Source organism: Dicentrarchus labrax, unplaced genomic scaffold, assembly GCF_905237075.1.
Source record: "Dicentrarchus labrax unplaced genomic scaffold, dlabrax2021, whole genome shotgun sequence".
NCBI classification, from domain to species: domain Eukaryota; kingdom Metazoa; phylum Chordata; class Actinopteri; family Moronidae; genus Dicentrarchus; species Dicentrarchus labrax.
In genome coordinates this window covers 19850374-19878238 of record NW_026136715.1, presented here as the reverse complement: position 1 = coordinate 19878238, position 27865 = coordinate 19850374, and the positions used below count along the sequence as shown (strand labels likewise).

The following is a 27865-nucleotide window of genomic DNA, read 5'->3' as shown; positions in this document are numbered from 1 at the left end:
TGAAACACGGAGTGAATTATCTCCTGTAGTTTGGGCTTTCTGGAGAAAAACTGAGATTAGAGAACAAATGTCTTCTGGGTTAAATAAACTTTTTGTCTTGAAAAAGTTATTTTTAACAATTTGTGAGTAAATAATGGAGATTAACTTGTGTGTTTGTGTTTAATGAATAATTGTCAAATTTTCATTTCAGATAAAATTATTCCCTTCAACTGTTTAATTTATAATTGTAGTCATGGCAAGAATAATATTTGAACTCGTAGACTGTACGTTTTTTTACCTTTATGCAGGATAAAGGCACATCAGTTACATTTTATAGGGAATTAGAAGAGTTTGTTATTTCACTTTCATCCCAAGTATCCACATTGCTGAGCTTCAAAGCCAGAGGGCCTCCTATCAGAAACTTAATCTTCATCGTCATCACAATAAATACAGACTCGGTGTATCTGAAGAGGAAATTACTGTTGAACGAAGAGGAAACTCCACTTCCTCTGGCGTGTATTTACGACCAACCCGTCCGACTGTAGAGGAAAACTTGGGATAAGATTTCAAAAATGCAGCTTATGTGAGAACGAGTTGCCTGTGAGTGTGTAATGACAGACCTGTTGCTGTCTGCACCAAAAAAAAACCTTTATTTCTTAGAGCTTCTGTTCAGAAAGTAGAGACCCATAATTTGATGTACACATTAAATGAAGACTAGGGCACTGAAATGAGAGAGATGCTAATACTGTACAGGCCGCCTCTGCTGTGCAAGGCTGGGAAGGAGGACCCCCCCCCTCCCCCACTCCCTTCATCAGAAAAGAAACTGAAATTAATTTCTTTTTTTGTAATTTTTTTGGCCTTTTTTAGCAAAAGAATAAGATTTGTGTAGAAACAAGCAATGTTTTGCATCTGTCGTCTCTTCTTTACCCCTTCAAAATGTTCTCTGCAGATGTCAACGGAAGAAAACAAAAGAAACCTGAACACAACTTCAGTTGAAAGGATTTAAGTTATAGCAATACGCACACTATCAAGTGTACAATTTGTCAAGGTTCATTTGATTCTAATAAAATACTTTTTTTAAAACCCATATACATTTCATATATTTATCTTTTTGGGGTATATGGATTCAAAAATAGACATTTAAATCATAAAGAGAGAATGGGAGGATAGGGGAGAGAAATAAAACTACAAAAGCTACGAATGGTTGTCCTCCGTCCCCGAGGAGAGAGTGAGAGGACAGAGGAGACAGCGGGATAAAGAAAGAGAGAGAGGAGGAGGAAGTGGCGAGGGAAGCGGGGAGTTAGGAGAGGATTGGCCAAGCTATACAGCGCAGTATGACACCCACTTTAGCTCATTACACACGTACAGTCGTGATCAAGGCACAGGGATCTTCTAAAAGTTATTTTTTCAATAAAGTTGTACAAAATAATACATTTTACAGTCTGTACAAGAATAATAGTTCAGCAGTAAAGTAAAGACAGACATACAAAGGAGCAAGAGGTCGGGGGAGGAAGGAGGGGAGAAGAGGAAAGATGGAGGAATGGCAGGGAGGTGCGAGCAGGCAGTTTGACCACATGAGTAAAAAATAATAATAATTAGTGTCCCATTTGTTGTTGTAATCTTCTTTTCTTTTATATTCCAGGATTATTATATTTTATTTTCTCTTAAAACTAAAAAGCACTGCCAGGAAGGTAGGAGTGCAGATGGAAAGGAGATGGTGGGGAGTGAAGGCGCAAATGAGCAAGGAGAGGAGAAAATGTGAAGGTGGAGAGTGAGTGAAATGGTTAGAGGAGAAAGAAGAGGGGTGAAAAAAGGAGAGAATGACAGAGACAGAAAGGTTAAAGATAAAGAAAGAGAGCGCACAGGGCACAATGGCACAAAAGTCTACACAGACAAAAACAGCTGTGGAGACAGTAAAACAGGGTCAATCATGACAAGATGAGAGTTCTCTTTAACTTATATGGTACTGTACTGTAGAAGGATGCTTTCTGCCCTCCGATAGTTAAGTTCCATAAAAGTTGGCTTTTTTTTTTGTTTCTTTTTTGTTTTAAACTCAATATATCCTCCTCACATTTTGCTCCACTACCAACAAGGCAAAGTCAGGTGGCAAAACAGTTCTGTGGAGAAGCTGAAGGACTGTTGTCGTCGTCCCTGTCAAATGTGTCTAGACTCATCAGAGAAATTCACATCGGCTCGGTCCTGCTTTTTGTGAACCCCCCGCCCACCCCCTGCGGACTGACCGGTCACAACCCGCCCGCCCTGGTCCGTTTAGTCTGTGGTAACGCTGCTCCTTGGGGCTCGGCTGCGCAGCCAGTCACTTAGTCTGTTTAATCTCAAAGCTCTGTGCTGACAGCTCAACGAGCCGGCCACTCATCTGTGGATCAGTACTTTTCCGGATCCACCCCGGTTGTGCAGTCCAGTAAAAAGCAGGTGTGATACGTTTCAGTGTGCAAGCAGATCCCGTGGTTGGATTTATGGATGTGTGTAAGTGACAGGAAGGATTGGTGTACACGGTTTGAGTCAAGTCCTGAGCACAGTGCTTGTGTTTTTTTTGTTAAATACAGTGTTCAGCTGATCTGTTGTGACATGTTTATTCTCTATTTGCAGTAATTCAGCAGTTCTTTCTTTCCCAGTTGCACTGAAGTAGTAGCGCTCTCAGTTTTCATCCTGACCTCAACACCCCCTCCACACTGCAGGGAATACAGTCCAGCCTGGGCAACTCAGGAGAACAGTGAAGGTAACGTGTATGGGGACAATATATGATGAGAGTTGAGGAACTGGGAGTATGGCTGAAAGTGGAGATCAAAATCCGTTAATGTGTTAGCCCCTCAAGCCCTTCCATCAAAATAGCTCTGTCTACTGCAGGTAGGGAGTTTGCATCAGGGGAAGTTCTGGGTTCAGGGTGTGTTTACTGTGTGTAAGTGTACAAGTGTAAGTGTGTGTGTCTCTAAGTGTATAAGTGTGTGTGTAAGTGTATAAGTGTGTGTGTGTGTGTGTGTGTGTGTGTGTGTGTGTGTGTGTGTGTGTGTGTGTGTGTGTGTGTGTGTGTGTGTGTGTGTGTGTTTTGGCCCCCATTCCTTCACAAGAGCTCACACACTTCTGTGGAAGAGGGGAGTTCAGAGACTCAGGGTTCAGGGTTTTTCATAGTCCGATGTGTTTTTGTGTTTTTGGCCGAACACCTTTCCTCTCCCATCACAACAGCTCGTACTGCCGCAGGTGCATCCGCTGGATGATGTCTCGACAGTCGTTGAAGACACGGCGGATGTTTTCCGTGTCGACAGCGCAGGTGAAGTGGGGGTAACAGTAGTGCCTCCCGTCCCCGCTTGCTGTGCTGATCCTCTGTAGATTGACAAAGGAAAAGATGAAATAACTATTTCACTATGTTACAAACTAACAGAGTTGCTGATTTACTGTTGATGTTTTCTCCAAGAGCAGCAACTGTTTCCAATTTTCGACTAATCATTTTTCTAGGTCGCACCGGTGCACCTGACGCAAGCGCATCATCTCTCTGTGTTCTCCTGTGACCGAACTCACACACTCATGGTAGGATCATATCGTGTTCTAAACCAATAAGAGACAGAGCTCGGGCGGGTCTTTGCCTCTGATTGGCTGTGGTCCTGTTCACTCCACTAAATTGCGTGTGTTAAAAATTGCGCGCGACCTGAGCGTGAGAGTAGCTGACTAACTGAAACGGAAAAATAAAAGACTTCGACAAAACGAGGGAAAATGAAAAGAGGCAGAAATATTTAAAGTTTTTTCATTAAGAAAACCAAGCCTACAACCAGCCCTACTACTATAATCCCATCCATCCCCACTACTGAGAGTCCATCCCGTCAAGACATGGAGCTCTCGGTCCCTGGTGAGATACCGAGCCCCGGTCCTTCAGCAACAGCATCAGACTCGGAACCAGAGGAGGAGACAACCCAGTCTGGGATAGAGCCCGGCTCCGAGACCCAAATTAAAAAGGTCAACATATATTCCTTCAGACAGGACTGGCTGAAACAATTTCCCTGACTGAGGTACAACAAAGGACGTAATGCAATACACTGCGTGTACTGTCAGCAGTGCGGTCAGAATATGGCCGGAAATAGTGCATTTGTGAGCGGGTCAACAACGTTTCATATCAAAACTTTAAAAGGCGTTGAAGGCAACGCAATGGAAATTTTGGGTGCACCTACATTTTGTGCTGGAGCCCTGTTGGTTATGCCTATAAAATTATTATATATTTTTTTTTTTCTTGTCAATAGCCAACAAATCCAACAAAAAGACCAAAACAAATAATGTTTACTCCGTCTCTCACTATCCAATTCTCCTACCCTCTCTGTGACACACTTATATCTCACAAAATATCTCACAATTATATAGTTTAACTAAAAAAACAAAAAGTAGTTTTTAGCAAACACAAGTAAATAGTGCACCCGTTGGGCACTATTTTCAGCTGCAAATTAATACACTTTTTGTGCTCAAGTGAGTTTTTACAGCTGCAGCAGGTCAGTGTATATTGGATCACCTCAAAATAAACTACAGTGCCGATGCTGATCATAATGAAGACACATGTCACCCAATGCAACAGTGTGGCTCACTGATGCGTTTCAATAGCTTTGGAACAATGGAGCTCTATGGCACAGAGGAATATGATATATCAGACAACACTTGTTAGTTGATTGCTGGTTTTGGTCTTATTAGGGGATTCGTTCACCGTAACAATGACACAGACTATTAACATACTTACCCTCTACACTCTTTTACATACTGTAAAGAATAAAAGCATACCTATGCCTATGCACTTACCAGGAATTCATCTCTTATGAAGTACTTTGCCCTTGTAACACGAGGATCTTCTCCAGGCTCTGGTGTCGCTGGAGGAGGAGAGAGAGGCCAATGACACCAAATTTCTTATAACATGCAATCTTTCAGATATCAATAATTCAAATACAACAACCAGGATAAAGACTAGCTTTTTTTTACATTTATTAGTAAGCAGGAATACACTATGATGTGAATATGTATGTAACATCAATGACAGGTATGTATCAAGGATGACCTCTTGTGGTCAATGACACCAAATGCACTGTCCCTCACAGGTTTTATTTGTTTAAATGAAGAGCTTCATAGGTTAAAAAAACACATTTCTTCACACTAAAAGCAGAAATATCAGTGTGTCCTGGTGTATCCCTGTGGAAGCACTGGGATGTTTCTGCATGCTCAGGAAACTTTTACAGTGACAAGCAAGGGGTTTTTAAAAACTGGGACATATTTGGCACAGGTGGTGGTGGAAAACTGGGACATCTTGGTATTTTTCAGAGAACAGTTTCCAGCTGGGACTATTTGAGGCAGTTTGGGGCGTCTGGTCACCCTACTTTACAAACAATGATTAGATTATTTCCAAAAATAAAGAAGCAGTGTCTAAAGGAGATATTTACAAAAAAGGCAGCTGTATCTTTACAGCTACTTTATATGGACAGTGTTTAGACATCTTTCTGTCTAAATAAATGGCTGTATGAGGTAAAAAGTGTAAGTAGATAAAACTGTACTACTGTACAACTGCTCACCATCGTCAGGTGTGGTGTAGCGAGCAAATTCAGGAAAATATTCCTCGATTTTGGACTTCCCAGCCAGCACCTTTTCTGCTAGCAGGTCCTGTTTATTTAGGAACAAGATGACAGAAATGGTCCGCAGCCACCTGAAGAGAAGAAAACATCACAAATCAACTATGAATCAACATCACACATTAAACCATTAAACTGTTTCTGAGTGTGAAGGGACACAAAAAGAAAATCGCTGCTTGGAGTTGGTTAAATTATTATCCCAAAGTATGTCCGCATTAACTGCAAAAAGTCTAAACAGTTCAGACGACCTCCACAATTGAAACCCGCAATATGAAGGATGGAGTAAGTTTTGACAGTCTGGATTCAGTACGAGGATAAATACATTTTAACTGAGGCATTAAACTCAGTGACCACCATGCCTGCTGTGATGCGAGACACGCTGCCAAAGATCTTGGTAATTTTCCGCCGTTCTGCAACTTTTATTTGCTTACACACCGCAGGAACTTGTAAATAAAGTACGTGATCTACCCTTGATTGGTGTTATGCTGTGTTTGTTGCTAGGAAACCCCAGCACTTGGTTATGCAATCATTTTCAAAAGGAAAAGCCGGCCAGTTCATAAAAAGTTCCCAGCCTTGACACTGAGCTTGATCAATAACATTGTCTGTCTACAGTTGCAAAAAGCCAAAAAACAAACAGACATTGATGTTCTGAGAGAGCTTTCTTCCTTCCTTGTCATTGTGAAAGTGGGAATCAGTGTAAACACACAGAAAGGCATTTTCCCGATCATCTTTACTTCTACAGAGCGTCAGGAAACAACATGCAGAGTATCTGTCTCTCTTCACCTGTTGTTCCAGATGTTCTTGAAGAGGTTGAGGGCCTCCTGTAAACGGTTGGTCTGATTGTCCTCTCTGATCACCATGTTGTAACTGCTACTGGCCACCACGAAGATGATGGCCGTTACATCTGAGGACGAGAGAGATGCAGAGATACGTCAGATGCAGTCGAGGGGGAAAGATGCGAGGTGAGGGAAGTGAGAGGAAGCAGAAATGAATACGGTTACCGTTAAAGCACTGAATCCATTTCCGGCGTTCGTCTCTTTGACCACCAACATCGAACATACTGTGGAAATCAAACATTAGTGTAAGCAGGTGAAATACTGCCATCATGTGGAGAAACTGTACATCTTAGATTCTCTAGGCTGGTCCATGAGTCAGTTTTTATATACATGTTAATTCACTGCCCCTTTATTTTAAGTTTTTACTCACTGGAAATTAACTTTGTCCACTTGGAATCTTGTCTCGAAGATTCCTGAAGTCAGTACTCTGCACCGCAGCAAATCCTGGTAGAAAGAACAGAAATTATTATATCATTATATTATTATTAGAAAACAAAACGGTTTCTAAGACCATAAAGACATCCTACAGGATCTTGAATGATTACTCTGCAAATCTGGAGCAAGCTTTACACTCTACAAATTGCTTCTGTGTCCTTTTTTTCTGGATCAGGTGAAAAACTTAAGAGAAACTGGGACACAAGATTTTTATTTCCTGCCCCTATTTCAAGGCTTGCATAGGGCAACTTTGGTACAACGACTACATAAGATTTAACTTTGATAGTCTGAAAAAAAATAAAATGTTGACTATAAAAGTGAAAATAACATAACACAGCTCTGTTTTTTGCTCATTAATGTCTGATACAAACCACATTTTCTAACCCACTTTGTCTTGAAATACCTCTATAGGAAACATAGATATACATGCATAATGAAGTGTGAGTAATATTAACTTTGAGGTGGCAGAGATTCACCCACCTGATCTGTTGGAGTGTAGTCACTCTGCTTAACAATGTCGATCTTGTCTAGAAAGCTGAGGAGAGAAGAAGAAGAAAACAACAAATAAGACAACTATATTGATCAGATAGTGGCTCCATTATTGCAGACAGATTTGCTCTGGTACCACAGTTTGAACTTCGAACGTCACTTTTGTGCAGCGAGCAACATCTCTTTGACAACTTGTTCCAATGTTTAAAAAGCATCATGTGTTTTTAAGTTAAAGGTTAAATAAAAGGTTCATTCATATTCATACATAGCATCTCTGCTGGGATATCATATGAAGTACAGCAGATTGGTTCTACATGGCATGAAAAAGCCTCTAACACAAACTTTTGACAGTGTGACTGAAACCAACATAAATGATATTGTGTTTTGCTGGGTGGGTGACCTTCAGGGCAGATGCATCCTCCCTACTCATTCAATAGCCAAAGAAAGCACTAAAGCACTGACCAGTATGTCTAAATGCACCAGTATGTGTGTCAAAAGCTAATAAACATACCTAGACATGATCAGGATGACAACAACAACAACAACAGGGAATAAACATCACAGAAGTGATTATTTGGACTGATGTGCAGTGCAAGAAGAAATCCAGCTTGCCTCCATAAGCAAACACTGATAGCTTTAAGTGTGTGGCACTATTATTCATTTATTGCTGTATTATGTACTGAAACGGCATTATTGACATTTAGTTATTAGGTGGGAGCATTTGTAGCATCTGCCACCATCTGCCAAACACCTTCACTTCAACTTTAGATGATCCATCAATGTAAAATGCAACCAAACCAGTAATCTATGTATATTATATTTGGAGAGATGGTGGATTATACAAAGCTAAAAATAAAATTAAAGCAACATATCACTTATTTCACCTTTGGATGTCTTAAAAACATCACAGACTGGTCAGAATGGTCAAAATCATCTCAATGGGTGCAATTTACTACCATGTCATTGCATGAAAATATATTTCAATTTTAATACTTGGGAGTTGAAGTTTCTTAAGCTGTTTCATAAAGTTACCATTTGAAGCCATTTGGAGCTATGAACTTCCTGCTGCTGGTTTAATTAGTTAGTTTCATCATCCACTACACACAGGCATGAAGTCAGCTTTAGCATCACACATGAACTAGGTGACAGGAAAAGGAAATGAGCAGCAGTGAGAGGATCTACCGGTTACTTTGCCAAGAAGCTGTTTATTCCTGAAAGACAAAAGACAAACTGGGGGACGGAGAGATGGACTAAGAAGAAATAGATAGAGGTAAGTTGACATCGAGACAGAGAACAGGAGGGATGAGAGTGAACATGAACGAGGGGAAAAAACAGAAGGAGAGAGACAGAGAGAGACAGAGAATGAAAGCATAGTGGCGTCTGTCTGACATTACAGAGCAGATTTCAAAAATAGCTCCCCAGTGCCCTGGCCTCCAGCACAGTTACCATGGAGACCCAACCACAGGCGCTATTAATAGTCTATCAGCTCCCAATCTAGTGCGGCTGGAGTAGCTCCAGAAAGAAGACAGACAGACAGAGAGACAGACAGATAGATGGAGAAAAGGAAGATAGACAGGGGAGAAAAAGAAAGCAGTAGCAGGATGAGTTTGTGTTTTTGTGCTGGATGTGTGAGTGAGAAGAGGGACGGAACAAAAGACTGGACTGTACCATCTCAACCACCTGAGGGAGAAACAGGGGGGAGACTTTCTACCCGTGTAAACATTTAAAAACATCTAACCACCATTAGGTGCTAAATTAAATGCAAGTAATAAGTAAGCAAGTAAGAGTGATTTACATGTAAAAAAAAAAAAAAAAAAAAAAGCAGTTCAGGCTACAGGCTCATAGTCCACAGCTGAGCAGCGAAGGTATCCTCCCCAAACATCACCCCTTCCCTTCCTTTAGAAATCCTCTGATCTGTGGATGACTCAGCCTCGGCCATGTTTGCTCCCAAACACTGCAAACTGCTGCTGTTACATGAAAACTATTTCACTATTATGTTTCACTTCCCTGTGCTTTCACCTGCCTTTGCTTTGGAAATAATAACTAGAAACTCTGTGTTAAAATGCATTTAAGATGCCCTAGTGCGATTTGTATAAATACATGTGTATCATTTAGATACAACAACGACAAGGTTATGTTGGGGAGACACACAGGGGGAAAGATGCTTGGGGAAAAAGCAAAAGAACAAAAGTCTTTAAGACAGGTGGCAGTGTTGGGCTTAGATAAACACAGGACATAGTGCCAAGTGCACATATTTGAAACTGTATCGGACATTATTCCAGTATGTTGAACATGAGCATTACTAAAGAAACAGCTTAGTGGCTCTTGCACATATCAGAGACATAAGAGCCATCTTGAGATTTGCCACTGTTTGACATCACTGATTCCCATGTTGCCTCAGTAGCTTTATAAACAGGCTGTGTTGGTTCGGCTTTGAATATTTGCTGAGATTCCTCGAGGCTACCGCTGATAAAAACACTACGGATGGAAACTGATTTGGAGCAACATACAGTGTGGAACATTTAGGATTTATTTCGTAGGAATGTTTTCATAAGTGTATAAATCACCTAAAAATAGGAATTGTTGTTTTTTATGTAAAAAAGGAGCGGGTCATCTTCTATGGACGTTGCCATGTTGAACCACCATGTTTCTACAGTAGCCCAGAACGGACAAACCAAACACTGGCTGTAGATGGGGCCTTGTGTGTTTTTTTTATCTGCTTCACACCCACCATAGTTTCTTCTACACGCTCGGAAAGGCTGTGCCGTATTCAGATGGTTGTAATCTGCAACTTCACTGCTAGATGCCACTAAATCCTACACACTGGTCCTTTAATATTGTCAGTTCATACAGGAAGGAAATACAAAGAAGAGCTTCTCCTGTGACTGACTTTTCAATGTGTGCCAGCGTAAAATGTAAAAACATTTGCTTCACATATCTCTGAAGTTACCTAATGGGCACAAAGCTTGTGGCGGTATCCTACAGTTGCTACTTGCATAGTTCTAAAAATGTATGAAAAGAAAGGGCATATAATAATAATAATAATAATAATAATAATAATAATAATAAAGTAAAATACCAGAAATAAAAAATAGCATATAAAAACGCAGAATCTGTTTTATACTGGAGGCACACTACCCCACCTGAGTATTTACAAGTTGGGGAAAGTAAAATACAGATAAATCAATCACAATCAGGTGTTGATGTACGAGAGACAAACTCATCAATGCACTGCAGGTCTGACACCAGAATAAAGTTAGTTTGATAAACACCACCAGGCAGCACTTACCTCCCCTCTGCTGACCAGTTTCCTTGGGGAAATTGGTTCTCAGTTGTCTTTTTGTTCTGTTTTTAAACCACAAGGCGTAATCCAAATCACTTTAAGGAAATTACCCTAATGTGTAATTTCATGGACGTAAAGATGCAATTGGATTGAACACCTCTCCGACACTGTGCCAATAAAAACGTAACATTATAAGCTTCACTAATACAATCTCTTTTTGCTAAGCTGTTGCATTAAATTATACTGGTGCACCTAATAACCTCCTGGTATCTCAGTGTCGAGATCATGTCACCACGTAGCTGTACTGGCAGATGGCTACTTACTATTGTGCACAGTCGATTAGCTGGTACTCGTTGGATCTCTCGTAGCACGCCCTGACCCCCTCGTCCTGCCACAGTGTCTTTGCATGCTCGTAAAACTCCTGAGGAGGAATTGGGAAAACAGAAATACATGAATGACATGAAGCAGAAACTGTCCGAGTCACAGAAGAGCATCTTATTCATTCTGGCTGCTTAATAGGATAACTGGAGTAATTTACTGGTGTTTGTGTGTTTACCAGGCTGACATGTGAAGCACGGGTCAAAAACTTTAAATAGTGTATTTTAAGTACAAGATTCTGAAACATTTGGTTGATTAGATAATCATCTGCTGCAGTGTTCTACAAGCAGGAGACATTCTGTATAATTTACTGTGCATCTTACACCATACATGACAGCTATGACAGAAGAAAGAGAGGAGGACAGGGTTTTGTGTCGTCCATGATGTGTGTGTCTGAGGGCACCGGGCGCTCAGAGTTTTTGTTGACACCACATGCAGTGTACGTTGTGCCTGGGCGATGCCTGTGTACATGTCTGTAAAGGTAAATAGTGGTGGAGGGAAAGAGAGACACTATATACAGGCACTATAGACGCTGGGACACAGCATGGATTAACCACTTCACTTCTCCTTGCATTATTTGTACCGACTGAACAACAGGTGTCCTCTGTTTCGTTTCAAGGATCTTGGAAAGTTGCTGAAAACACAGTGTTCCAGGCATGTGAGCTAGATTATTGAAAAGTTTGGGGTATTGATAAAGTTAATCTATCACATATTACCTAACAACTCAACAACCTCACAACTACAAATTAAAAATCTGTCTATGCCAGCCTGTGAGTAAACATATATTAAATATTTGTAATATGCATCAATGTAGAGCAACAAAACTGGGGAGACATTCATTGCTCAGAGTATATTGAAATGAAAGAAATCAATTGATTAACTATGTGACATTAGGAAAAACCAGTCGTGAAATGATCTATCAATTAATCCAAAAATAATCAACAACTGCTTTCATAATCGATTGAACATTTGGGTCATTTATTGAGCAAAATGGCAAAACATTGGCTAGTTTCTCAAATACGAGGATTTGCTTCTCTTCTCTTTTATGATTGTAGATTATTCAATAATAGTCATTAGTTGCAACCTTCAACAGATCAGATACGCTGATGTAAAGGCGCAGATGAAGATCAAGTATAGACCAACTGGAGTGACTCAGCAGTGTGTACGTATGTGGAGGCCTGTTTAAGTGAATTAACAGGAACTTTGTGGTTAATAATTTAATGTCAGAAACAGGCTACTTCGTTGTTCCAGAGCGGGAATACACGGACGAGAGCCTGTCACACTCTTACACACTTACACACACACACACATTCCTGCAATTCTACTGATTTATAATGAAATGGATTCATGGAGGGATCAATTTGCTATGTGTAATGATTTGTAGGAAGTTATCCAATACTTAGTAATACAAGTATAGTATAAAAGACAACCAGATGACTTGACAATATCACACTCCCATGAACACACACCTATCTCTTTGAACACACACACACACACACACACACACACACACACACACACACACACACACACACACACACACACACACACACACACACACACAGAAACACACACAGAAACACACTGGTATCAACATTGTGCCCCTGTCTCTTGTGGAGATCCCAACAAGAGGCAGAATACACTTTCGCCATCCTGGTTCATAACTTGGAAACTATGCTGTGCTCGTCATAAACAAGTCAAGCAACCAAACAAGTAAAGCCCAACAGCAACCGTAAACAAATAATTGCTTCCCAACAGCTCAGCATGAGTGGAATTCCTGGGGCAGCAGGATGATTTAGTGGTTAAAGAGAGCATCCCGCATAGGAAAACTCACAGATTTGATTCCTTTAACAGCTGATGTATCTTAATGAAATGTCGCTGACATTCGTTTGCTGTCTGCTCACCCGCTATAAATCACTCTGATAAGAGCGTTAGCTTAGTGCCACCATGTAAATAAATAATTAATCGCTCAACGTATCTGATGAAGATGGTCACTTGACTTAAATATACATGTGCGTCTTCCATAAGTAACTTTTTACTAATTTTTCTTCTTTTCTTCTTTATTTCTGTATCATTCATCATAACATTTTACACAATCCCAGTGTCCAACCCAGTCATCTTATTTAAAATATCCCAAATGTCAATTATAAACATCCAATGCATTGGAAATCAAACAGATGTTTACAATGCCTGGAAAGGTTTAACATTTACCTTCAATTTTATTTCCAAAGAAGTAATTTAAATTAATGTTGTTAAAATTCTGAGCCATTTTAAACCCGTTTGCTAGATTGTAGTATAGAACGGCCACATCCAAGCAGGCATTACTGTATCTCTAAAATTAAGACCAAGATTTTATAAATCTTATTTTCTTCCCTTTTACCTCTTTTGTTAAACTTCTATGGTTAAGTTGTGCTAAAGAGACTTTTGTTTATTCAGTTCTAATTTCAGGAACATCATGAAGAAAACCTCATAACCTTGTAAGACTGCAACTAACAACTATTTTCATTATCGATTTATCTTCTGATTTCTGCCTTGATTAATTGAATTATTGTTCTGTCTATAAATGTTCTACAGCCCGAGGTGACGTCTTCAAATGTTTTGTTTTAGTCCAAAACAACCAAATATATTCAGTTTTTCACAATTTTCACATTTGAGAAGCAGAAATCAGCAAATGTTTGACATTTGTGCTTCACAAAATAACTAAAACAATTGATCGATCATCACAATATTTAAGATTAATTTTCTGTTGATTACCTGATCAATTAATTGTATCGTTGCAGTTCAGTTGCTTCAAATTAACACTAAACCTGGAAAATGTGTCATTAATTGCAACGTCAACGACCCGTTAGTGAGAGAAATCGGCTGCATCGTTCTTTATATGTAAGAAAATCCTTTTATCACGCCGTCCTCCATAACACCAAACTCATCATGTGTTTACAAACAGAGCGCTCTTTTATTTTCAGTCATGCGCTTTAAAGGAAAAAAAATTAATAAAAACCTCATTCTTCTTTTCTTTAAGTAATGCTTCCTCTATTCCTCTGTTGCTCCTTGCTTCCTCTCTCTGTATCACTGCCTCTCTTTCTTCTCTCTCCAGTAGCTGTTACATTACAACAATTGAGGAAAACCTGAATCCTCTGATACGAGATGTGACAATATCAATCCCCCTGAGCCGGTCGGTGCAACATCCGCTTAAAAACAGAGCCACTGAAGCTGGTACGCAACAAGTGTCTTGCTCAAGGACACTTCAGCTAGGTTGATGTGTGTGTGTGTGTGTGTGTGTGTGTGTGTGCTAGTTTGGGTAGGACAGCTAACCCTGTTTGGTGAAGGTCGTCATTTACGACTGTATGGAAAGAAACAAGAGGCGCTTTAGCTGTCTAACATCCCTCCATAATCACCATCACATTAAACACAAGCAGTTGTGCTAATTAGGTCATTATGTCAATTAATGCATTAATTAGCAGGCAAGTCAAAACATTTAAACATGCCTCAAAGCATTAAAAGACCACGCCAGTGTTTATATGTGTTTTAGCTAATTTATATCAGAGTGAATATCAGTTAAAAAAGTCGAAATTAAAATGATCATTGAGTGGACATCTGGTTAACGTTTTCTTTAAAAAACAAACAAAAACAAAACAGAGGTTATGAAAACAAAACTGCTCAGCTGCCAGCTCTCAGGTCTCCAGATTCCTACACTGACAGACTGTTCAAATGAATCCACACTTCCATCTGCACCATGATACCAAAGAAAGTCTCACAGACATGGACTTTTGAAAATTGTCTGCAAAACAGTACATATAGTTTGTGATTCAAAAACACTGATATGATTGTTCAAGAAACTGTACCATTGTCAGGGAAGCAAATTTATGCATCAAGTATTTCCAATATTGAATCATATTCTCTATAAAAGGGGACCTGTGGTGTAACTTTAAATATATGTTATCATTTGGTCAGACAGACAAACAGACAGGCAGATAGACCGATGCCTCAGTGACAACATATACTGAGTATCATGGTAGCAGGACGTTTAAACAAAATGAATTCCCATCACTAAAAAATGAACAACGGCTTCTATTCTTTCGTGAGACTGAGTGAATTGAAAAGTGAATTAAGCCTGGCCCCACAGGTGCCTGTGGATAAACAGTGAGACTCCCAGACTTCCAGGTTAAGTCTCTTGGCTTGGACAATTAGTTAATGGAAATGTCCCACTGAGAATACTAAACTCACACAGATATTACCCATCAGGTCATTAGAAAACCTCAGTGTTTGCTACCTGTGTCAAGGGATTATCACCTGGGATGTTGGGACTATTACCCACTATCATCTACTGAAACACACTCACAGCTGTAGATACCTGCACCTGTTGCAAATGTATTATATCAGCTACAGCCGTACACCTGAATCAAACGGGTCTGATATTGTATTACTCACAGATGGGAACTCAAAGTCCTTCTGGTTGACGAGGTTGAGGATGTATTCGATCCGGTACCGGTTCTCTGGGCACGCCAACTGTACCGGCGGTGTCAGGGTGCTCATAGCTGTTATTATGGTCTGTCACAAGCACACAAAATCAAACAAAATACATTTAAATGTGGATGACAGAAAGACAGAGGATGGACATTATTTTTGATTATTAAAAAAGAAGACTGATGCTTATCCTGTATGAACAGTTCAATTAATCCCAATAAAAGTATCTGGCTGTGTTCATGTCATTTTTGCTCTTGCATAATAGAAGAAAACACCACTTACTTCAATAGCCTCTTTTATATTATTCTTGATGTCCTGAATTTTCTGCTTCTTCTCTCTGAAACAGACACACAAGTTCAGTGACAATCGTGTTATAGATTATTGCGGTACAGCAGTAACATACAGACAGAGTAAGAAATACAAAGAAAGAAAGGGAAATAACGGTACATTGATATCCACTGCCTTTTTACTTATTCTCGCTCTGTAATTAGAGGGCCCATGAACAACAGACCCACCACCCACTGTGGTTCCTGATACTTGTTTTTAAGTTTAAACTACAATATTAAAAGGGGTAATAAAGGGGTGACAACAAGCTCCTCCAGAGCCCCAGAAGACATTATCCAGCTGTTTTTACAGGCAGGAGTAGTACTCCACGTGGTGAGTAAACTTCACTTCATGAGCCTCCATTGGACGCCAGTCATCACAGATGGCATGCTGTTCTTTTGAACACATAAGAGGGTTTAGTTTGCAAGAATTGTTTTAGTGAGGTTTAAAAAAAAAATACAGTGAGGGAGTTCCATGTTACCGTGACATGGTACACTACAGTGTTCTGCATTGAGTTTGTTTTTGATCTGCGAAGGGTAAACAGACCTTCATTGGCAGGCGTGGTAGAGAAATTATGTCTGTCTGCTGTGAAGGAAGACATTTGGACTCTCTGTGACAGAAATGTTTCTAATAAAGGCAACCAGAGAGCCAGTTAGCCTATCTTTCACCTTGAGCCTGCCAGGACAACAGCGCATTGTGTTTACAATAGTTCTATGTCAGTGACAAAGGGGAAGATGGGCCCCTTTGTTCTGTGCCAGTTTTTACTTTTTCACAAGGGACACTGCTGCACTAGAAAAAATCCATGCAAATGTTTATCAATTTCTTTAGACCAGTGCAATTTGCATTTTAAAGTTCAACTCATCCATTTGGTTACCAAAAACAAAGGCTGCACATTTCCTTTACAACATGTTGCTGCATGATGGATCTGGTTTTTAGATACGGAGAACCATGATGGAAGTGGTTTCTTCTCTTACAGCAGGGTGCAGAGTGTCCACATGGGGGAGCTGTTCTGTCATAGTCAGGCTAGTTCTACATAATGTGCCTCATACATACACAAAGAAAGTTATTAGTTAGTTTAGACATGCAGATGCAGAAATGTCAGTATCACCATCTACAGTCAAAGGCTGTAGAAACTGTCTCAAGGACATTTTCTCAATAACTCTGATTCTTCGTCAAGCTTACGTGAACGAGCAAGAATCGCTAACATGGAGACTAAAGTTTTGACCGGCTAAAACACAACAGGTCAATACTGAGAATGCATTCCCTCACACCATGCTCCAACTTAAACACACACACACATATATACAGGCGCATACCCTTTCCTGGGCCAAGCTAATATGTCACTGCAATGATATACTATAACTTTTGGCCCTTTATAGATGAAAACATTTACTCTCTAGCATCAGTAACACAGACATAAAAAGTGGTTACTATTACAGTTACTAGAATCTGGTAACAGCTACAAGGAAAGAGAGCCTCGAAACAAAATCCACATTTTACATATCCAATTCAGAATTTGGTCCAGAAAGGCTTGAATTAAATAATAGGTAGCTGTTCCCACTAAAATCATTTCATGTACTGGACTAAAAAATATGTGCAGACTTGACAATACAATTTGTGTAATACTAACAGAGCCCAAGAAGCCTGTGAGGTCACTGCGCACCAAGACACACAAGAGAAAGAGAGAAAGAGGGGGTAAGACAGAGTTTATTGGGTTAGGAGGGAGATTGAGAAGGCCTTGTTTACATTTTCAACCTGATAGTCATTAAAAATCACATGGTCGTGTGTGTGTGTGTGTGTGTCTGCGCACTCGTCCAGTTGAGAGTACGACTGCATGCCTGTGTGTGGTTATAGAGCGGACAAGAAGACATGACACAACACGTTACAGTGACGACGTCTGGGATACGTTGAGGGGAATAAATGCAGAGAATTAACAGTTAGATGTTGAGCCGATGACAGGGACAGGGCTTGAAATGAATATGAAAATAATCAAGCTTTTCCTGTAGAGGAAAACTGTCCCACGCATCCACGGCCCTCAGCTGCTGATCACTTAACAGCTCTAGTGATGAGGCTGGCAGTTACATGCCTTGCCCAAGGGCTGCTCAGTCATAGTTGGGAAGAATAGAGAGGAGGAGCTGAGTCAGTCATTCATTCCTTTTACCAAAGTCAGGCCAGCAATTGGAACCAGCAGTCTTCTGGTCACAAGCCAATTACTCTGACCTTTAGGTTACCACAACACTCAATCCATTCACCCAAACTCTTTCATCACAGGCGTTATTGAACCCTTTCAGTCCCAAATAAGTAAATTTATGTCCTGCCTCAGGATCCAGGCTTAATAAAACATATTACTATGCTTGTCATGTGGAGACCCACAAGCAACTGGCCTGTTGTTATGGTTTTAGCAGATGTTCAAAAACAAAGGTGATCCATTGTTAGACACTTAAAAGATGACATATGACTGAACATTAAAAGTAAAACTGTCAAACACATACATATGGAGCAAAATATATATATACACTTCAGTTTACTACACACAAGGAAAACAACGGAGCCATACATGGATCTATAAAAAAAACAACACAACCAGATAATTCAAACAATGTCATGCTGTATGTGTTGGTGTGTGTCTTGTTAATGAGACACCCACCCACCTGTACACACACACACATATATTGGCACACACACAGCTCAGTGTTGTGGAGTCACGCGCTGGGTCATACGCTCTTGTCTGCCTTAGGTGCTGATTTTCTAGTCTAACCTTGCAAAGATGCTTTCACACACACACACACACACACACACACACACACACACACACACACACACACACACACACACACACACACACACACACACACACACACACACACACACACACACACACACACACACACACACACACACACACACACACACACACACACACACACGATTTGCTTATTGAAACAAGCACAAGTGAAGGATGTGATCCAGAAACCAAAAAGCAAGAAAAAGAGAGCTGCAGAATTGTAATCTTTTGGAAGAAATACTTGAGTTTGTCTAGAGACTAAATTCAAGAACTGACAACAAAAGAATGCCAAAAACCTGTCTTGGGAACCTGTCCTCCAACATCAAGCATTCAGCCCACAATTTGGGTGTGATCTTTGACTTTGCTTTGTTGCTGACATACTAAGCAGCAAGGTATCCAAATTAGGAACATTGCAAATGTTACTTTGATCTTAAGATCTTTTTCAAGATCATAAGATTGATCTTATGATCTTGAAAAAATCATCCATGCTTTTATATCGTCATGACTAGATTATAGTAATTCCCTGTATCTGGGACTCAACCAAAAGGCCATCTACCATCTCCATCAGACAAATTCTAAGAGACAAGACCACATCGCTCTCAACTTCACAATGCTAGAGACTGGCTACCTGTTAGGTATAGAACTGATTTTAAACTTTTACCAATTACTTTTTAAGCCCTACAAGGCCTCACTCCTACCTACATCATAGATTTACTCACACTCTATGAGCCTAGCTGCTGCCTTCCCCCACTCAGGTAGGACCACCTTAACTCGTTACAAAAGGAAACCAAGCATTTTTCGTTAACGCCCTGCAGCAGTAGAACTTACTACTTCAGTAACTTCTTTTAAATCACTCCCCAAAACCTACTTATACTCAAACGCTTTTGACTGTGTGACCATCTTGTTCTGTAAAGCACTTTGCAACTTGTGCTTTGAAAAGTGCTTTATAGATAAAGTTTATATTATATTATTATTATAAAAACAAATCATTACATTTATACCTACAAAAACAGAACAATGTTAAATAGGTAAAATAGTATCTGAAAAAATTATTCTAGCTGCTTGTTTTTACTGTGTTTGGGGCACCAGATTGGTGTGACATGGAGGCATTATAGAAAGCACAATTCAACCTTACTTCCTGGTTGCCCTCTGTGACAATTTATTTTTGCAGAGAAGGTTTGTTACATGTTCAGACAAGATATTCTGTTCTATTCTAAGCTTTAAGAGGAATTTCATTGTTGGTCTTTTCATAAAACTGGGCTGACTATGCAGTAGAAATATGCAAATATTGTCTGCATATTACAAGAAATGGCGCAACATGACCAAAGATGGAAATCCTACAACAACCAGAATGGACTGGGCACAAATATTCTTGCATAACAGCTAAACAAAGACTAAAATATGTTTCTGAAAACATCTGAGGTGAGAAATGAGCAACGCAGTAACAGAATCTTGATTTAAATTTGATCGGCACCGTCTAGTTTTACGGTCCGATCTGAGTTTCGTTTGCATGCATTCAACGAAGCTCACAGGAAGATATAGTCCCCGTCACAATGGAGTTAAATAAAAACCATACTAACAACTAGACTCAACTAATTCAGCACTCAATATTCTCCTTACTGTGGTTATATTGCATTGGCTTAACTAGCATCTACTGTATGTTCATTTAACATGGAGCAGCTAGCCAGCTATCAGCAGAGAGATTAGCTCACTTTCAATGAAAACAATCAACAATCATTTCTACCTGCCAATATTGACATATCATATTAAATACGTCACCAACAACGCTGCAGGCTTGAGTAAGCCTATTTTTCAGAGGTCAAACATCCATTTCTGCACAACAGTCTGACCAGGTTGCGAAATCGCATAAATAAAAGCCCCAGTTATGAGACAACACACGGGTTTTATTTGAGGGGAGAATAATTGGTCAAATCACCATAAAATAAATTCATACTGTTTTGGCTGATTAGTCTTATTTGATCCAAAAAGCCAACATATAAACCCAAAGAAAAGTCCACACTTCATAAACCAGATCCAAATCATGATGGGTTGACAGGGCTGTCAACAGTGACAATCCACAGCATAAAGCTAATTCTAGTCAACTCAAACTTTTATCACATGACCACAACGTATTACATAGGTATTTCATTCAAGTAGACAGATTTCAGTGAAAACACAATAACACAATAAAGCTGAGCAATGAAAATGCCCCAACATGATTTAAATAGTAATTCACTGTTTGTTTTTGTTGGCAGCTTGGATATGTTGTTAATGATCTGGGAGTTACAGATAAAAAACAGGTTATATTGATGTATATGCTGTTAACCTAGTGCATTATTTTCAAGTTGTCTGTGTATGTTGTGTTAAATTGAATGTCCCAGCTCTTACTGTGGACTGAGGCATCATGGAACCTGCCATGGTTTACCACATTAGTGGGACTTTCCCTGCAGCTTCATTGAGATGAACAATGTCAATTTCTGACTTTAAAGATGAGAATCACCAAATATAAGTTTGGTGTCTGCGAAATTTTTTTTTTCTCACTAAAATAAATGCTGTTTGGGGGTCAGATACACAGCAACTCATAACGTTGTTAATTCACTGTCCAATATGTGTGTGTTGGTATCTTTTATTTGCTACCAAAGTAACTAACTGTTCGCTGCTCCCTGTCTGGTGCTGGAGAGCGAGGCTACCTGTGTCTGCTCTCACTGGGCGTAGCTCATTGCATGGCTCCCCCAGTCGTCTCGGACACGACCAGGTACTTAGCCTGCAAGATACTTTTCTGGCCTCGGTGAGCTCTTGCTCAGCCTGCAGGTCACATCGTTGTACAGTTCATACAACGCCAGCGCACAATGATTTGCCTCCGTACTGGGGGCATTTGTCGGCGATCTCCCAATATAGTCTGCGAGCAGAAAATCAGGGCTAAAACTATGTAGTGCAAACTGGGCTTAAGGGTCTGAGAGGAGATGCAGATTCAGCCTGGACTGGGTTTTCCAGAAGACCGGGTGCAGCCCCAGAAATGGGACAGAGGTATCATCTGGTGCACTCAGCTGATACTGCTTGAACAGACTTTAGATACACGCTCATGTTCAGCTACTGCTAGGCGCTTAATCATATCATACTTACTCTGCATTGAAGCCGTTGACATGTAGGATCCTCATCTGTTTCACTATGGTGCTCTTTCCTGACTCTCCAGCTCCTGAGAGAGAGGGACAAAAAGAGATATTAAGGATCTGTTGACATGTGAAACAAAACCACACACATACACACACCCATAGCGTTGGGATATAGACTGCACACATTTGTCTGAAATACCACTTTACAGCACGTGTACAGTAGTCCTATTCCCCATAATGTACCTGACTGAAAGGGTTTTCATGTTCATGAGCTGTGCCTTACTCTGACATACAGGAAACCTTCAATGAACAAACAGAAAATTTCATACATGACTGTGACTTTATTTGGGAAAACTGAGAGTGGAGGCAAGGACAGTGCTGCATGGTCATGGCTGAAATAATAAACTGGATTATTCCACTAGATACTGTGATCTCAATCACAAGATTACATTTTTAGACTTGATGGTGACTGATTTTTCCATAGAAAGCAAGTTTCAACATTTCCCTTCAAAAACAGGTGGTAGTGTTACATTTTTAGTGTCTGACAGGAAGTATACTCGAAGGTTTTAGCTTCTGCCTTGATGACCATCACCAATACACAATAATGTCATGTGATTGATTGCAAACTGTGTATTTGCTTTACTCCCACAAAGTTATAACTAGCTTGAGTTTTAATGTTTAAAGACATTGTTAGTTCCTCCAACTGCATCAACTTGTACCACTAAACAAATGACACCAAAAAAAAAGGCACAAAATTGTTGTGTGTTTTTAGGTGTTAAGCTGTATTTAGCAGCAGTCTGACACCTCGTCAGATTCAGTTTAGTTTAGAATACACTGCCAGTCATCCATTTTCAGTCCCATCCCTCCAAGGATGTCACAACTCTCTTCTAATAAATAGAAGTTTAGAAGCTCATCATATGCCTTTATGTCCTATGAGGAAAATGTGATCACTGTTGTGTCTGTGGTGTTAGGCTGTCAACACAAATGCAAGAATGATTAAACTAATGCTGCTGAAAGGCATTAAGAGAGACTAGCTGCAATTAGCTTTGCTAGCCAGGCAGCTGTATGCTGACCGGATGGCCTGTGTGCCTCTGCTGTGAGAATGAAACTCACATCTGCTGATCTGTAAAGTCACACCTGCAGCCCAACTGCACAAAGAGTGAGCAGCTTAAAGTTGAACATTTAAAAGCTGCAGCTCTTTCACACAGTTCAACGCCTTGCCTTTCCTGTCTCAGACCTTAAATATCTTCCTTTTTTTTTTTTAAATTCTGTCTCCTCTTCTTTATCTTATTAATTAACCATGACGCATAACATTCCCTGAATCAAATACATTTGATGTCATAAGCAAAGGATCCAAATACTTTCTACAGATTATGTGAAATCAAAAATAAAGTGGTATTTGGTATAAAAGTCAGAGTATGAAGCTGAAACATTCACCAATCTGCAAAAACATCAACAAGTCATTTAAACAAAGTGCAGACAGTGAGGCTACATTTATCTTGCCAACATGATTTTTATTATTATATATTTCAATAAATGCTTTAATTTTAATCTTAAATTCATTGTTAGGTGTGTAACATCTGTCCATGGATTACAGATGGTCATTTGGCTAACTCAGGCCCATTTAAAGCAATATGTATTTATGTCCAGCATCCCTGTTAAATAAACCAATACATAAATAATATTCACAATGCAGTGTGTCTATATTATTATATATAATCTTTGTACAGCCATGTGTCTCATCTTAAGACAACATTGGTTATGTCAAACTAAATCTATAAAAACCTCAAAAGCCTCAAAATGTGACAACGGAGCATGTTTAGACAGACATGCTGTGGTTTGTGTTCCTTACAGGTGAACTGGAGCCCCTGAAGAGTTTTTGGTGACTTTTGGAGTAGTGATTAAATGTACCAACACTGTTACACTTATTTAATGACAATGTCAATTTAAAGTGGTTTGACTGACTGGCAGTATGCAACAGTTTGGTATTAGAGTCTTGGACTTGGGCATTTTGGTGGCTCTGCAAGCCACAGCGGATACCATGAACTCGTAACATCATGCTCTCAAATCTGACTGATGACCTCATGTCACAATGTCAGCTCTCCGCTTTCTCTCCCATAAACCCGTCTCTTCCCACACCACACCGTCTGATGAAGCAGAAACGTCATAACATCTGGCAAAAGAACTGCATTAAATAGAAAAGTACAACAGGAATTGTACCAGAAATTGATTTTGGTTGCATACTACAGCTGTTTCTTAAGAGTCATAAAGTCATATCTCCAAAAATAATGTCAATTCAAAAATGTGTTTATATTGTGAAAGGACCTTCGTGAACCCAAGTTGGGTGACTTTTGCAACACACATTACCAAAACTGTGTGTAACTTTCATCAGATGAGATACAGAGTAAGACACTATAATCTACCTGTATTCTCTTCTGTGGGAGAGGTTAAGAAATCAGAAAACACGTGTGTTATGTTAACAGCTACTGTAGCACGGCTGCTGTTAGATCTGGTTGGCTCGGAGCGATTTATAACCTGAACTTCCTGATAACATCAGTGGTAAATCGATCTACATGAGACAAGGAGAAAAGTTGCCACTGTAATGCAGATACAGATTGTAAATTATACAACAGTCATGAACTCTGATCAACTACAATGTGAATGATCTCTGGGGCAGGATGCAAAACCTTTAGTCAATGTTAAATACAAGATGACTGTATATTTACATTATCATATAACAAGCATTGACTGAGCTTTGTGCACTCAAGTTTGTCCCTTTCATTTGCATATATTGTGGTGATACACAGAATTGCACTGTCAATTCAAATACTTGTAATAATTGCACCATCATCACTTCATTTATTGTGTGACAGAATTTTGTGGCGAATAAAAACTTCACAATAATCTCAATAATGTAAAAAAATATGCTTCGTTTTTTTCTTGCTAAATACATGGTAATCTAGAAATGTGCTACGTATTATATGTTTGATTATGTATGAATGTTTAGTTGTGTGTGGACCTCAGGAAGAATAGCTGCTACCTTGCTGACAGCTAATGGGGATCCACAAATAACGAAAGAAAGAAAGAAAGAATGTATCTAGAACATACTATAAAAACATGACAGGAAATATGATAAAAATGTAAGAAAGTAACTTGTTGGATAAATGTTTTAGGCCATCTGCGAGGTTTATGAGATTCACTTATCCTCATGCAAGGTGCAGATGCATACAACTTAGGTAGTATATTTGTTTTAGTTCAATAAAAAATGTTACATTCATAAAGAGAGATTGATAGATTGATTTTGAATGTTACCTTAAGGTCACCATAGCTTGAGTATTGAGGATCTAGACTGTAAAAGTGTCACTTTGTCAACTGGGGACTTTACTACCCTTTAATACAAGACATATTTGTGTCATCTCCCCATTTGTAGGTGTGAGTCTTCAAAGTGAAACAAACTCTGTTAGTGTGGACCACAAGCCCATTAACACTTTAATTAGGTGATCTAGTTAATCCAATGACCAGTGTAGTTCTGGTTGCAGGTTACAATTAGACTCAGCATCATAATCCAATGATCAACAACTTCAGCCTGATGAACAGACATGATAATGCTCAACATGTGTATGAAACCTGCACTTAGCACAAAGTTTGACACCACAGTTGACCTTGTTTTAGCTCCTGGCTGCCACTTTCACTGCTATTTCTTTACGTTAAGAATATGGATTGTATAACTTCAGATACACTTTCCCGACATGGATACAAACCAAGCACAAGGCAGAGCATACATTTTTGATAGAGAGCCTTTTCTGGGCTTCCTTTGTCTTTGTCCACTGTTTAAACATCTCCTCCAAACAGGTCCACAGGTCTGCGATAACGTCAAACTACTAGATCATATAATTGAAAAGTAGGTAACTTTACGGCAGACATCATTGTTTTTGTTTTCGTGTGGGTCCTCCTGTCCTTCTGCTTTCCTAAAGTCACCACGACTTCCTCCCCAACATAAATACAGGCGTGTCGTACAATACGCGCTCTCACTGGCATTTCTGTAATCAGATATTATGATTTTTTACAAAGAACACCACGGCTTCTTAGAAGTGGTGAGCCTGCGAATGGACATAGGAGCAGAGCACGGCAGGGAAAAGTTAGACACTCTTATTTGTCTCTTATGTAATGTAGAGACCCAGCCCACCTCCAGTTCACTCTCTGAGTACACACCACCACATGTTGAGTCTTACACATGTTCATTTCCACATTAAGGTTTCAGTGTGTTTTTCCTTACAGTCACATTATCTTAAGACACCGTTTGGTCAACACACCCACAAAATGGCATGTAATGTAAAACTTGTGTCAGTGCAGCCAACTTTTAAGGCCTACATGCTGGATGAACACTGTAGAGTATGATATGTAGTCCCAGGCTACTACAGCTGAATAATAATACGTTCTGTTAAAACAATCATGCTTAAATTAACTATATAAAACTAGTTTTGAGGGGCTATTTATCCTATGATGACCACTGACAGCGGTTTACCCACAATATACCATATTTACCTCTATGTCACTTTAGTATACTCTCACACCGACCTATGGACTCTCTGCTACAGCATGTTTTGGTGTTGGTAGTGGTAGTCTGTCAATGTGACAGCAACATGCTGAAAACCCAACACAGTGCTGCATTTTAGCCTTATGCAATGGCAAAGTCACAGTGTTGACAATGTTTCCCAAAACAACATCCCAGAAGGTTATGCAGGGAGGAAGCAGAGCCTCAGCTGTGCACACCGAGGACTTGCCTGTGAAGCAGAAAGCATAGAAAGCAAAAAATAAATAAATAAAACAAACTCACCTAAAAGTAGTAGTCTGTGTGTTGCTCTGTATATCTGTTTGTCTTTTTGGAGCTGCTTCTCTATCTTTTTGTTTGCTTCTCTTTGTGCCTTCTCCTCATTTCTCTGGTCTTCAGTCTTACTGTTGCCCAAACAACCCATCTTCCCGCAAGAAAAAAGAAAAAAGGGGGTCCAGGGGAAGGAGGAGGAGGAGGAGGAGGTGGTGGTGGAAGAAGAAGTGGAGGTGGAGAGGAGGAAGAGGAGGAGGACGAAGGGGAGGGAGGAGGAGGGGGGGGGTTATGTAGAAAGAAAAATAAATAAATAAACTAAACTAGTCTAGATCCCTCGTTTGACATGCGGATTTAGCAGCAATGTCACCCACATTCACACCCTTTAACGAACCCGGCCTGCTCCAAAAAACCGTCCGCGGTGCAGCACTGTACAAATTATGTGTCCATAACGCGTATTTTGCTGTCAGAGAAAGGGCAGGATACTGTTGCTGACGACACCGAGGCCGCCTTCTCAGTTTGCTGAATCCTGCTCGGGCTTTTTTTTTTTTTCCTCCTTCACATGCAGTATAGTTTTTGTTTTGTTTTCCCCCACTCCTTTTCCCCCCTTAGTCAACTGTGTACGAACTGTAATCCACAACGTCCGCTAAGACACCAAAAATCGGCTTTTCACCTCAAACGGAGGCAGAATAAACAGCCTAATTTGCATCTCCAAAAAAAGCCCGGGTCTTGCGTCTCACTGCTGCCCGTGACAAGGAGCCGAACTCGGCGTGTCCGAAAACCTCGCCCGTGCTGTGGCGCGGCTCGCTTCCACGTCTCCTTTCATGATTAACACTTCCATAGGTGGACACTTATGCTCTCTATCTGCTTCTCTGTCTCTCCCCCGACGGCTGTCTTCGTCGGGGAGAAGTGGGGGGGCCCAGCAGGACAGGAGGAAGGAAAATAATATTTACACCCAAACGAGCTACATGTGTGATATTCTCTCTGCTTCCGTCGTCATCCGGCTCCTTTTCAGTCGCTGCATCAAATCAACCCGAAACAGCTCCAAACTCACTGCGGTTGTCTTTACGGCTGGGTCCCCCACCACCTCCAACTCCGACACGATCCAATATCCCCCCCGATTTGTCCTCCTTATTTGTGATGGCTGTTCCTTGCTGTGTTTTCTCCTCCAAAGGGCCTTCTCTCTCTCTCTCTCTCTCTCTCTCTCTCTCTTGCTCTCTCTCTCTCTCTCTCTCTCTCTTGCTCTCTCTCTCTCTTTCTCTCTCTTGCTCTCTCTCTCTCTCTCTCTCTCTCTCTCCCTGCCCCTCGCTTTTGTTGCTGAAATGTGTTATCAGCCCCTCACATCACC

General features: G+C 40.2%; 1 protein-coding gene across 2 annotated transcripts; it reads right to left on the bottom strand.

The window, feature by feature from the left end:
- Positions 1 to 966: 966 nt before the first annotated feature.
- gnas (GNAS complex locus) lies at positions 967 to 27689 on the bottom strand. 2 transcript variants are annotated; one of them, XM_051425833.1, is made up of 13 exons: positions 26892 to 27689; positions 26533 to 26671; positions 21706 to 21778; positions 15756 to 15810; positions 15438 to 15557; positions 10955 to 11052; positions 7340 to 7394; positions 6795 to 6868; positions 6590 to 6648; positions 6372 to 6492; positions 5532 to 5662; positions 4771 to 4838; positions 967 to 3318 (listed from the first exon to the last, which is right to left on the bottom strand). In XM_051425833.1, exons 2-13 carry the CDS (start codon positions 26669 to 26671, stop codon positions 3172 to 3174), a joined length of 1140 nt encoding a protein of 379 aa, XP_051281793.1. In that variant the 5' UTR covers positions 26892 to 27689; the 3' UTR covers positions 967 to 3171. The 2 variants fall into 2 exon arrangements, with proteins under 2 accessions (XP_051281793.1, XP_051281791.1); XM_051425831.1 differs by having other exon boundaries at positions 26533 to 27688.
- Positions 27690 to 27865: the final 176 nt, after the last annotated feature.

What these genes read in the sequence shown, in the direction of transcription:
- gnas (XM_051425833.1), bottom strand. Translation starts at nt 26,671, where the DNA reads ATGGGTTGTTTGGGCAACAGTAAGACTGAAGACCAGAGAAATGAGGAG. An exon ending in GTGGACAAAGTTAATTTCCA is followed by an intron (nt 6,649 to 6,794) that starts GTGAGTAAAAAC and finishes TGATTTCCACAG; the next exon opens with TATGTTCGATGTTGGTGGTC. An exon ending in TCATAAGAGATGAATTCCTG is followed by an intron (nt 3,319 to 4,770) that starts GTAAGTGCATAG and finishes GTCAATCTACAG; the next exon opens with AGGATCAGCACAGCAAGCGG.